The 12,196-nt window shown below is 44.3% G+C and overlaps 1 protein-coding gene across 1 annotated transcript in view; it reads right to left on the bottom strand.

The window, feature by feature from the left end:
• Positions 1–12,196, bottom strand: part of FRAS1 (Fraser extracellular matrix complex subunit 1) — a 217,964-nt gene that overhangs the window by 39,639 nt on the left and 166,129 nt on the right. Inside the window, exons 39-44 of the mRNA XM_054990228.1 lie at positions 11,524–11,703; positions 8,747–8,871; positions 8,510–8,650; positions 7,110–7,337; positions 5,229–5,342; positions 552–702 (exon numbers count right to left, since the gene is read on the bottom strand). Coding sequence (XP_054846203.1) covers positions 552–702; positions 5,229–5,342; positions 7,110–7,337; positions 8,510–8,650; positions 8,747–8,871; positions 11,524–11,703 — 939 coding nt within the window. The remainder of the gene's footprint in view (positions 1–551; positions 703–5,228; positions 5,343–7,109; positions 7,338–8,509; positions 8,651–8,746; positions 8,872–11,523; positions 11,704–12,196) is intronic.

Genomic DNA, 12,196 nt, shown 5'->3' with positions numbered 1-12,196 from the left:
CACCTGGAGAAAATGGCTACTTTGGGGGGTGGACTCTATGGACTTATGCCATGCCAACGTCTTTTCCCTCCCCAAAACCCACTTTCTCCAGGTTTCTCCAGGCTTCACTCCACAGATCTCCAGGAATTTTCCAACTTTGAGTTGGCAACCTTAGTCTGGCCTCGAATTCACACCAAGTGTTAGAAGAAATCAAGAGCTGCTGCCACAACAATGAAACAGCCCTGACTGCTCCATGATTTCTAGGCCAACTTGAGTTTTCTTTGTTTTAAAAGAACCATCTGATTAATGAATAGGCAACAAAGACAAAGATTTCAGTCCCTACCTAGGAAGGTCAGAAGTCTGAGTTTATATCCCAGTCTGCTGTTCAGACTGTTTTGTTGTAGAACGGAGACAATGGACATGGGAGACTCTAGTGGGTGAGGCAATCTTAATATAACTTCAAGTGTGTGCTACTCCCATTGTCAAGGAAAAAAACGAAGTAGACTGAAAAGATGCACGAATGCATCTTTTGCATCAATCACGGCAAATGCGCTTCAGCTTTGCTTCCCTACCTTGTGAGAATGAAGTCACAGGTGTTCCTGGCTGCAGCTTCTTCTCTATGTAACCATGTTCGGGTCCTGTTGTGATCTCGTAGATCAACAGTTTGTCTTCAGTATCAGGATCCACAGTCAACAGCTCTTTCTTGGTAATCAGGTTCTTCGGCTGCATCGAAGACAAGACGGCAAAGGAAGTGAAACGCGTACTTATTCACAATCTGTTCATCCCTATGTAAAGCTGGGGATGGGGTTTAACCACAAAATAAAGGTCATGGGAAAGAGGAGTGAAATCCCATGTCACCCCCCCCCCTTACACTGCAGCACCCCGATGGTTTATGACTTCTTCTTCCAGCCTGATCTGATATTGGAAGTAGAATAAAATGCTTCAAACAATCAAGAGTGATAAGGTAATATGGGATGGGATAAGGATTCACTCTAGGGTTACCAGGTCCAGTTTGTGAAATCTCTGGAGATTTGGGGGGTGGAGCCTGGAGAAGGCAGAGTTTGGAGACGGGGGGGGGGGCTCAGTGAGGTATGATGCCATAGAGTTCACCCTTCAGAGCAGCCATTTTCTCCAGTGGAACTGGTCTCTGTTGCTTGGAGATCAGTTGTAATTCCACATCTCCAGCTACTGCCTGGAGGCTGGTGGCAACCCTACTTCACTCCTCTCCTGTACCCAACCACTCCCCCCACACTTTATATATGAATGGGAGGACATATGGATCTTCTCAGCATATTTAGTTTAACCCCCACATAGATGCTATCACGAATTCCTGCATTTGGGCTCAAAACCTGGAAAATCCTAAGCTACAGCTGTATCTTAACAAGAGCAGGCTATCCCGCTGGGCTTCAGTTGCAATCTTTGTGTTTGTCCCTGAAGGGTTTAAGACGCCTGCCTCTGATGACTCAACTTCCCAGCATGCTCAAGCAGAAAAGTTGAGATGGAGACACTTTACAGAAAGGGGGAGGTAGGGGAGGAAATCGGACACTAGAAAAGTTGAAAAATCAGGGCTTCATTTTTCGTTAATTAATCAGGTGGATGGATTGATTAAAATTCTCGATTTAGGCAAATAGTGCCTCTGGTTAACTGGGCAGATTGTTTTTATACAATTGTAAATTATTTTTAATATAATATAATTTGAATATGTTTTTTATTATAAACTGCAGGAAGGAGGTGCCAACTTAAAAGAGGCATTCTTTCCAAGTAACACAGCAGGGAATGTCTCTCCAGTGCTGACATGGTACCTGTCACAAAATGTGAGCCTCACGTTGTCTGAAAAGAAAGGATTCTTTTTTTCCTACAAAATTATGACTATGTGCTTGTGCACACGTATTTGGATTTTATCAGTTACACTAAGTTACTTACACTTAATTTTCACTAGGAAATTAATCAATCAATCGAGACTCACACATAATTAATTGACTAAGACGTCCTTAATCAGGATATATAGCTTAAAGAAAATGAACTGGGCTTGTATTCTAATTCTGCCTAGTGTGTCCTTGTATGAAACAAGTTAAGAAAACAGCTTGGGGTTTTTCCTGCTTTTTGTCTATACGCATGTATATATATCATCTGAATAAAAGCTACATGATGGCTACTGCCAACTAAAGGAAACTGTCAAATGGTATAGAGATGGGGGGCACGGGGGCATAACCTTCGTGGTCTGAGAATGAAGCCTAGCAGCTTTGCAGGTGTCCAGAGCTGGAACTCAGCATAAAAACTGCATATTCGTTTGTAAGATGTATATTTATAAGATGTATATTTTAAGGAAAAAATAGCAGAGCTCTTTACTGTTCTGGCAACAGGTCAGAATCCAACCCCTACCCCAAACCTTGGCCGGGCTGTCTTCTTTCCCTGGTCAGATTTCAGACCTAGGAAGCTACCCTTCTGTCACAAGAGAATAGTGTGTATGCTACCTGGAATTGATGGTAGCTCTAGGAATCACTGGAAACTCTATGGTTTTACTCTCTTCCCTGACCAGGGGCTTGATAGCCCTGGTCAAAAGCAAGACATGAACTGGGATCATTGCAGTTCATACAAGAATAATGTGATGTGAAAGATATGTTGTCCCCCATCCCTTGAGTCCTGGTGTGGTTTTGCTTCGAATGAGCTGAGGAGCATAGCCCAGTGGTAAAGTGTTACACTGTAGGCTTGACTTCTGAGCATAACCAGGCCCACAGGCCCTCCTCCTCCTGTGCAGAGATGCCACAAGTTCCCTCTGCCTATGCCATTTGTTGCATCCCTCCCGCTTCCAGAGTGGCCCCTTCCTGGGAGACAGCAGGGCCTGAGGAAGATGCAGGGCTGTGTGCAAACATCCCTCGGGCTATCCATGTCCTTGAGCTAGTTATTTCTACCAGGAAACAGCCACTTAACACCATCAGCCCCGTTTCGATGCAAGATGGCTCCGAGTGAACAATCTGTCTTGAATTCCGCCAGTTTTAATTGGGGATGGAGGGATTACTTGATTAATCACTGCAATTAATCAACGGAGAGCTTCTCACTTTAGGAATCTGAATGCCAATAGCAACAGAGTAAGACATCAGACCAAGTGCTTGTCTGTGGTGTGCCAGGGTGGAGTGGGGGGGGGGTGAGCTATGCACACAGCAGCTTAAGATAGATGGCTTAGTTTAGCCACAGCTGCTGATGCAACACGGAGCACAGACCTGCTCCATCCATCATTTCAGTCGGCTGGAAACAACAACAAGAACTCTCTTTTCTGGAGAGGATTCTTACTTCAGCCTGACTTTTTCTTGCCAGTGCCCCAAGGTGAGATTTATACATTTCATGCCTCAGAGAATCAGGATGAGAGGCCATGGCTGCATGGAAAGCCCTGCATGCTTATGTTTTAGAGTGACCGGAAGTGTTAAGCACAGATACTGCAAGAGCGTGAGGGAGCAGTTTCTTCTTCAGTCCCCTGAATATGTTTGCCCTGCAGATTTTAATCCTGGGTGGCAAATCCAGGGCTTGGACAAAGAGGATCTCTTCTTTGTCTGCAATCCTTCAATCCAAAACTTCAGCTCTTTTTAAATAAGCACAGAGACCATCCTTCCAAATTTTGTGCAGAGGGGCTGACTCGTACCCAAAGCTCCTAATTTGCTGCTTTTCAGCACCTCCAGTCCAAACATGGAGCACTTGTGCATACGCCAAAGATCCTTGCATGTGTCCCACTTGTTTCAGTTTCCAGGAGCACCCAGTTGACAGGATCATTCTTTGAACACCCGCACGATCTCCTCGAAGAGTTGGATATAAATGTTTTCTGCTGTCTCTATAAATAGCTCAGAGATGCCTTCGTAGGAACAGGGTCTATAGACTACACCACTGGATACTGTCTGCTGGTGTAGATATGCTCCTATTAGGGAGTTCCCATGTTGCTAAGCATGCCATGTTAACTAGTTAATGCTCTGTTTCATAAAGTTTTCATCTCTGTCCTCGGCTGTTTGCTTGTTTCAAACTCTCTGCTACCATTCCCTACTGTATCTCTTTCACTGAATATTCTAACTGTTGTTCATTGTTGTATTTTGCTCAGTGAGTGTCCTAGCTGTTGATTATATTGTATTTTCACTTGCACTGTGTAATCTGCTTTGGGTCTCAGTGAGAAAGGCGGACTATAAATAAATACATTAATAATAATAAAAAGAATAATAAGAACTTCTTGCCAACATTATGTTCTGTTCTCCCAAATGTCCATCACGCCATAGCAAAACCAATAAAGAGAATTCAGAATGGGACAATACAAAAGGTACACATAGGAGTAGGTTTGCTTCTCAATGGCTACAGTGACAAAGGGCAAGAAGCAAGTTTTACTCCAACTCCAATAATATCCACAAGAGCACCTCTCTAATTTTCTCTGTACAAGTGAATGGCTGTTATTCATCCCTATTCAAAGCCTGGGGCAATGTGGCAGGGCAGTGCCCTGAGCATTTGGTGTCCCAGCTGCTGCCGTACAAGAAGAAAAGTAGAGGCTCTGCGGAAGGGAGCAGAAGTCTAAGAGCCAAGCTACTAGTGACGAATGACACTTGCCTGGCAAGTGAACAGACTCACGTGTCTTGATCAAGTGGAGCGCAAGTGAATGGCAAGTGAACAGGGAGGAATACACGTGAGTCAGTTCACTTGCCAGGCAAGTGTCATTCGTTACTTTTAGCTTGGCTCTCAGTCCCCCAAACTCTTGCCTCTCAGGCTTGATGGACAATCCACTGGTTACTGAATAAGAACTAGACACACCAAGCGTGATCATGTGGTCACTCTGGCATGTGCTGTGCCCTAAGATAGGCAAATCCATTGCAACCCTCCACTTCAAAATAGATTTACAGTGGTGTTCTCAGAACTGAACAAGTTGCTACATTTCCTGTTCTAGATCTCTGATGTAGGTTGGGCGCCCTCTTCATAAATGCCTGCCCATTCGTTTGTTCGTTCATTCATTCATTCATTCATTCATTCATTCACTCACTCACTCACTCACCCACCCACCCACCCATCCATCATCTCTCTCTCTATATATAAAGAATCAGTTGGAGCATGTGGATCTGTTCTGCTAACACTGGCAATTTCCTCTGGCAAAAAAAGCTGCCCCCTGTTGCAAGAGGCTGAGTCTTGCTTGTGCTGTAGAGAAACATCACCATTATTGGAACGGATCTGCAGGACCCACCCTGGTAGCACTTTGACTTTAAAACAAATCCAATGTAAAATCCTACCTTGCCGTCCATGTACTCCAGCCACTGCAGGCCCAAGTTAGTGACAATTCTTGGAGTTCCATCGTCCACAGGAAGAATTTCCACTCTGAACCACTGGGGCACAGCAGTCACAATCTGAGAAGATATCCACCAAAATAGATATCTGTTTCTATGCCTTGCAATCAACAGCTTATTGTTACCCTCAATGCTGGATCAGTGCTAGCATTCAGCGATCTTTCCCATTTTGATTCCAGTTCAAAACAAACCTTGGAGGGAGAGGCAGCTCTTAATTCCATTCTACAGATGATGGAGAAGGATTTTAATGGGCTTAGACTGGAGTAACTCTGTTTAGGATTGCACTGTCCGACTACATAATGCAGACGGAGATAAAGTGTCAGTTCAGAAATAACATGCAATAATGATTAAGTAAACTGAACTATCGTTAAGGTGCTTGTCTGAACACTGTCCGCTCCTGTAATGGCAGTTAAGAAGGGGAAGTCAAACCATGATCATGGTCTGAAGGGGAGTTGTTAGTCTTCACTAGGGTTGTGTATGCTGTGTGAAACTGGGACATCCCAGCTTGTTCTCTCTTGCCGCCTTTGCCCTTTCCCCGGCCAAAACAAATTAAACCACCATCTGTCAAGGCAAATGTGAGTCAAATCCTGGTTTCCCGAACTAACCACAGTCTTGGATCCAGTGATGCGTGAGTGGGAAGGAAAATGCACTTAATTCGCTTCCGCTGGCCCAAGGGTGGCTGCAGCAGCTCAGAGCGTTTCAGGATAATTTTAAACGGAATAGCGATGTGCAGATGGAGCGATGGAACATAAACACAGAGGGCTTGCGTGATTGAATTCATCTGCTTTTGAAATTTGATCGGACCATGTGCATCTGTGGAAAAGAAACTGGGGGTACCTTTGCTTTTAGTTAGTGGAAGCAGACAGTGGAGAGTAATGTTAGTGTCTCCAGCGCATAGCTAAAATAAAACATGATCTCCCACATTCAGCAAAAAATTATAGTCAACATGACCGTGCTATGTTGCTACTGGAAGTGATGAGCAACTTTCATCAGGAACATTATTATTATGCCACAACCCCTTCTGCCAAAAATTTTAAGAGGAAACAGCCACAGACAATGGAAGGGAATCATCCTTATAACCCAGATTTTCCCTCGCTCTTCAAAGCCACAGCAAAATTTAGTTTACGCCGTGATAATGGAGTATGAGAAACTTTTATCTTACCAACTTTTTTGGTAGTAGTTTGCTAACTATACTAATACATATGCTGGAAAATTGTGTGATTCAGGCATTTCTGGTCTGTTCCAGTTTAACTACAGGTTAAACTGCAGGGGGGCACATATTCAAATGCTCCCTCGCAATTCCTTTTCAGTCTCCCAGCATAAAAAGAGCTAGAATGTCAAGGAGAAAATTTATTGGCTGGGCTTCCCTTTGGCATTCTAGTTTTTCATGAGGGAGATCTTTATTTCATGGAGAAGCATTTAAACTTCCCATCCATATACTGAAGTAGTTCAGTCCAGGATAAGTTGTATTCTAACAACAACAACATTTGATTTATATACCACCCTTCAGGACAACTTAATGCCACACTCAGAGTGGTTTACAAAGTTTGTTATTATTACCTCACGACAATCAACCTGTGAGGTGGGTGGGGCTGAGAGAGCTCCGAGAGAGCTGTGACTGACCTAAGGTCACCCAGCTGGCTTCAAGCGGAGGAGTGGGGAATCAAACCCGGCTCTCCAGATTAGAGTCATAGTCCTGCCACTCTTAACTACTACACCAAATTTTATCCCATGTCCCACATGAAGATCATCCCATGTCCTCTAGGTAAAGGTAGGCTAGTTCTGGCTGGAATGTAAAACCGTCACTTTATTTTTATCACCACCCACCTCTTTCCCATCTTCCTCCACAACAAAAAAGGGATTGGTGCCATCAGATGCAGTGAAGGTGAAGCGGTCATTCAGTGAGTTGCTGCCATCATGACTGTAACTGATCCGGTTCTGGTAGACGTCCTCCATTGTGAAAGCGTGGGTCTGGCGATAATGGTGCCCATCGACGGTACGTTCAATCAAGCCATGGCGTGGGGGTTGTACAATTGTGAATGTGATGGATTTGGCCTGTGCACCAAAAAGGAATGTGTGAGAAAGCTACAGTAGGATGGACAAAGGGCTGCAGCCCTCGTCAAAAGTCTTGAAAGTCCTTCCCAGGTCAACACCCCAAACACTCAGAATTCCCGAACGCCACTTTAAAATTTTCAGTTGATTCTCACTTTACTTTCTGCAAGCAAATCATTGACCCTATGAATAAATTCTTCCATGATCACCAGTATTCTCTTCACACAATATATAACTGACTTACAGAATTTATCACTTCAAGATGTGGCAATGGCCATGCTAACTTAGATGACTTTAGGTTCAATAAATCCAAGGAAGCTAGGTTTATCCATAGCTATTAGCTATATAGACAGCCGTTATATCTGAATACCAGATTTCAGTGACATACAACAAGAGTTCTATGGACATACAACAGGACTTGCTTGTAAGTTCCCAGACCTTTGGGGAAATAATACTGGACTAGATGGAATTTTGGTCTGACCTATCCAGGACTGTGAATCCAAACATGGTTTTCCCCCAGAAGGGGAAATATTTTTGCCAACTTCACACTCCCATGACAGCCCTCTCCCCACTTTGCCATTTGCACAGTTCCCAAAGATCCTCCAGAAACAGCATTTTGGAAAGGTCCTTGAGCTACAATAGAAGAAAAGAGGTGAGAAAGTTCCACTCTACGAGCAGTAGTAATTTCCGCTGGTAGAAAATATTTGGATTCAACCTTATATAGTCAAACTGTATTCTTACACCCTCCCTGTTTTTTTAAAACTTCATTTATATTCCACTTTTCTCCCCAATGGGGATCCAAAGTAGCTTCCATGGTTCTGTTCTTCATTTTTTTCTCACAACAACCCTGTGAGGTAGGTTAGGCTGAGTGCTTCACTCGCCCAAGGTCACCCAGAGAGCTTCCATGGCAGAGTGGGGAAATGAACCTTGGTCACCGAGATCCTAGTCCATCACTCTGCCCACTACACCACACTGCCTGTCTGTTGCACTTTTAAATGGATTTGACCGCTGTGGTTTTTATCTGGCTTTTCCTCATTAACTTTTCTATAATTCATTATGATTTTTATTGTTTTAATAATCTGTTATTTTTTGTAAAAGCCCTGAAAATCATGATAAAATATTTAACGGAATATAATAAAAGGTGGTGGCCTACAGAAGGGACCTTCCTTCCTTACCTCCGTGTCGGCGTCTGTGGCTTTAAGCTCGAATTCTGTTACGGTTTTCCTGACTCCTTCCTGGACCCTCATTCCGGGGCTCTGCACTATGGGTAAAGAATCGTCTACGGGATTAATGCTGATGTCAAAGTTCTGGACCACCTATCAGGGGGAAAAAATAAAACAGGGGGGGTAGATATCCCAGCTGATGAAGCTTTTCTACAGAAAATCTCCATCTAAGAAAGAAAACTCACTCACCTCATGCGTGCCATCAGAAACTGAGAAAGTAAGGGAGTCTGAATGTTTCTCAGCCTCGCTGGTATGGATGTACTGTACACTGCGGGAAATGAGGTCCGCCTGTCTGAAGGAGCTAATCCTTCTGCCTAGAGTGGGGGGACAAGCCAAAATAATAGCAAGCAAAAGAAAAGCAGCTTTCATAATCATGTGGACTAGAAACTCTCTTTCTAAAAAGAAAGCCGAATCTTTCCGGAGGACATAAGCAGCACAAAAATTATCTCTGGAAAGTCCCTGTTGTAGGCTAATAGTCTTGTGGTAATTTTAAAAAAAAACACATGAAGATCTACTTATACTTGCATAATTTGAGTGCAAGTTTTGGTGCCTGAGGCAGAAAACTCAAAACAGCCTCCTCTACTCACCATGCTACCACAGTTTACCCCATGGGAACCACCTACCAGACGGTTACTCTGAGCAACCTTCCTTTGCACAGCTGTGCAAAAGCTCCCATTTATTTCAACAATGCTTAACCAATAGAAACTCCAGGTGGATTTTGCCCTCTTTGCCCATCTCTCACCCTACCATCCTAAATCTGCTATTTAGCTAGATTTTCATGCCACCCGGTAGGGCTACTTTTGTAACTATAATTTATTTAGTAGATTCATGCCCCACTCTTCTTTTAGGGTTCCCTGGCAATCTACCATTGGGGCTTTATCAAGTTGATACAGTTCTAGCTTTAATCGGAGCAAAACATTGCATCCCCAGTTTGAGGCAGAATATGCACAGAGACCCATCTTTAGCCTACAGGTTCAATGACATGTCAAGGTGAGCAGCTGTGATTGTGAGTCAGCTGGACTGATCACTGTAAATAAGCGGCCAGGACCTCCGGCAAAAGAACAGGAATGTTTCTTTATGCCCACGGCTATTTCCTGAACAGGCAACTCACTTGCAAGATTGAAGCTGAGATGAACACCTGGTGGACGAGTAAATAAGAAACATCTGTTCACAGCTGGACTTGGCAGAAAGGAAAAGCCAGAGTATGGTGAGCTTAGCTGGAGTTTTGCTAAACCGGACTACTGCTTTGGAGCTGACCACCCCAGTTGCCCTCTCTCAGTCTGCTTCAAGCAATGCTTGCAGGAATACATTGGTATGCTTTGCTCGTACGTTGGTAAGCAACACAAATATTACAAGATTACTACAAGTCAACTGCACTTTCATATTATCCAAAACCAAGCCCAGCTGAACTGCCCCAGAGCTTTCACTGTTCAGTGAAGCAGGGAGCACGCAGGGCTTTTTTCCAGGGGGAATGCGGGGGAACAGAGTTCCGGAACCTCTTGAAAATGGTCACATGGCTGGTGGCCCCGCCCCCTGATCTCCAGACAGAGGGGAGTTGAGATTGCCCTCCCCTCTGTCTGGAGATCAGGGGGCGGGGCCACCAGCCATGTGACCATTTTCTCCGAGGGCAACCCACTGAGTTCCACCATCTCTTTTCCCAGAAAAAAAACCCTGGTAGCATGTAATAACATTTATCAAACAGCAAATATTTGAAAATATTGGGTTGGATCCCGGGATCTCCTCACACAAGGATTTAGGAATCTTTGCTATCCCACCACAATTCCAAAATTGATTCCTGGGGTTTTAGGCCCTACATGGTCTAACTGTCCAGTGGGTCAGAGGGATGCACTAAGGAGGGGGAAGGGGCAAAACCGGCCCCCTTCTCCCTCTTCTGCAAATGCCAGCTCCACCGATGCAAGAGGCAGGCAGGTGATTTCAGCCCCTTTCCTTTTCTCAATGCCGCCTCCCAAGCCATGTGGCTGTTAGTCAATGTGGGTCTTGTGACTCCAAGAATCAACTTCTCTGGAGTTGGAAGAGACATCCAAGGGAAGGATCTACCGGCATCATCCCCTTCCTCTGACGGACTGTGAAATCTAATCTATGAATTCTTATCCATAATTATGACCCTAGACTTATTCAGAAGTAATGTCCCAGTGAATTCAATGGGATTATAAAATCCTGTAAGCAGAAATGTAGCCCATGTGCAATGCGACGAGGAATCTTTTTGTAGGGTTGATACTTAAGAGATTTTTGAACATACTAAAGTGTCATGGCATCACTTCCCGTTTTGAAACAGGAAGTGATGTCACAAAGCATGGTTTTAGCATAGAAATTTTGAAATTCCTAGTGTCATGATGTCACTTCCTGTTTCGAAATGGAAAAAATGAGTCTCTACTCCCACCCCAAAGTTTCTGTGGATTGCCAGCCAAGGCAATCCTTCTATTCTTGTTATTCATCTTCGCAGTAACAGTGCATTACTTCACGCCTGTCTTACAGATATACCCAGTTGACACAGAAGAAGCTGAAGCTTAGAAACAGGGAGGTGTATCCCACTACCGGCAGACTTCACAGGAAGGGACCTTCCCATTTCTGCCATCTGCTGCAGCCCACTGAGCCACCTTAAAATTTTGTTCGGGGGGGGGGGATCAGCAGACGCTCAGGAACAGCGCAGGGAGCAAAGGAAAGGTCTGAAGTGGAAGGGAGAGATCAGCATATCCCCCCCCCTTCCTCAAGGAAAAGTCATCCTGTTGGAGGAACTGCATGGCTGGATACATGCATCAGCAACAATTCCTATTCAGGGATCCCAGGTACAAGCTCAATCCTACACCCACCAGATCACACAGTTGATTCCCAGGAAGAGCAATAAGATCTTCACAGCGCACAGTTAAAACCGTTAGGTCCCTTGGGTTTCAATGGCCTGGGAGCCTTGTCTTGATTTTTGACCGTGTTCAAGAAAGTGTGCAAACCTGGCGATGCGGAATGCTCCAGGTGTCCCAGCTGGGGCTGCTTGATGATCCGGTACAGGAGATCGGTTGGCTCACTGTCCTGATCTGTGGCAGACAGCTCAAGGGTGGTGATCTTCTTTACTGAGTTTTCGTCCAGGGAGAGTCCGGTGTTGACAATGACGGATGGGGGCAACTGGTCCTCTGAGAATTACGGAGAAAAAAGAATTTGCAGGGAAAGACAGGCGGCTTTCTTTGCGTGCTCTCGCTCTCTCTTTCTAGCCATCACAGTTTTCCCCTTTGTCTCAAATAGATACACAGACATTCTAAAGCAGCTTATTTTTAAAAACCTATCAATTTTCTGCTTTTTTTTTTTAACATATTGCCACATACTGTAGGAGGCTGGCTATTCTTGAATAATGCATCAGAGAAGACTCATCTGTCTTTCCCTTAAGACTGCACAATTCTATGAACTCTAGGATGAAACAGATGTGATGCAATGAATAGAATTGTTGATAGATTCAAAATAGGTTTATTGGTTGTAACCAATGAAATGTGAAACAAATGAGTTTTTATTTTATTTATTGACTTGATTTATACCCTGTCTTTCTCCCCAATGGGCACTCAAAATGGCTCACGTCATTCTCCTCTCCTCCATTTTATCCTCACAACAACCCTGTAAGCAGGGCTTTTTTTC

Source organism: Eublepharis macularius, chromosome 10 (assembly GCF_028583425.1).
Source record: "Eublepharis macularius isolate TG4126 chromosome 10, MPM_Emac_v1.0, whole genome shotgun sequence".
Classification (NCBI taxonomy): domain Eukaryota; kingdom Metazoa; phylum Chordata; class Lepidosauria; order Squamata; family Eublepharidae; genus Eublepharis; species Eublepharis macularius.
The sequence above is the reverse complement of the archived record's forward strand: the minus strand, read 5'-3'. Positions and strand labels throughout refer to the sequence as shown.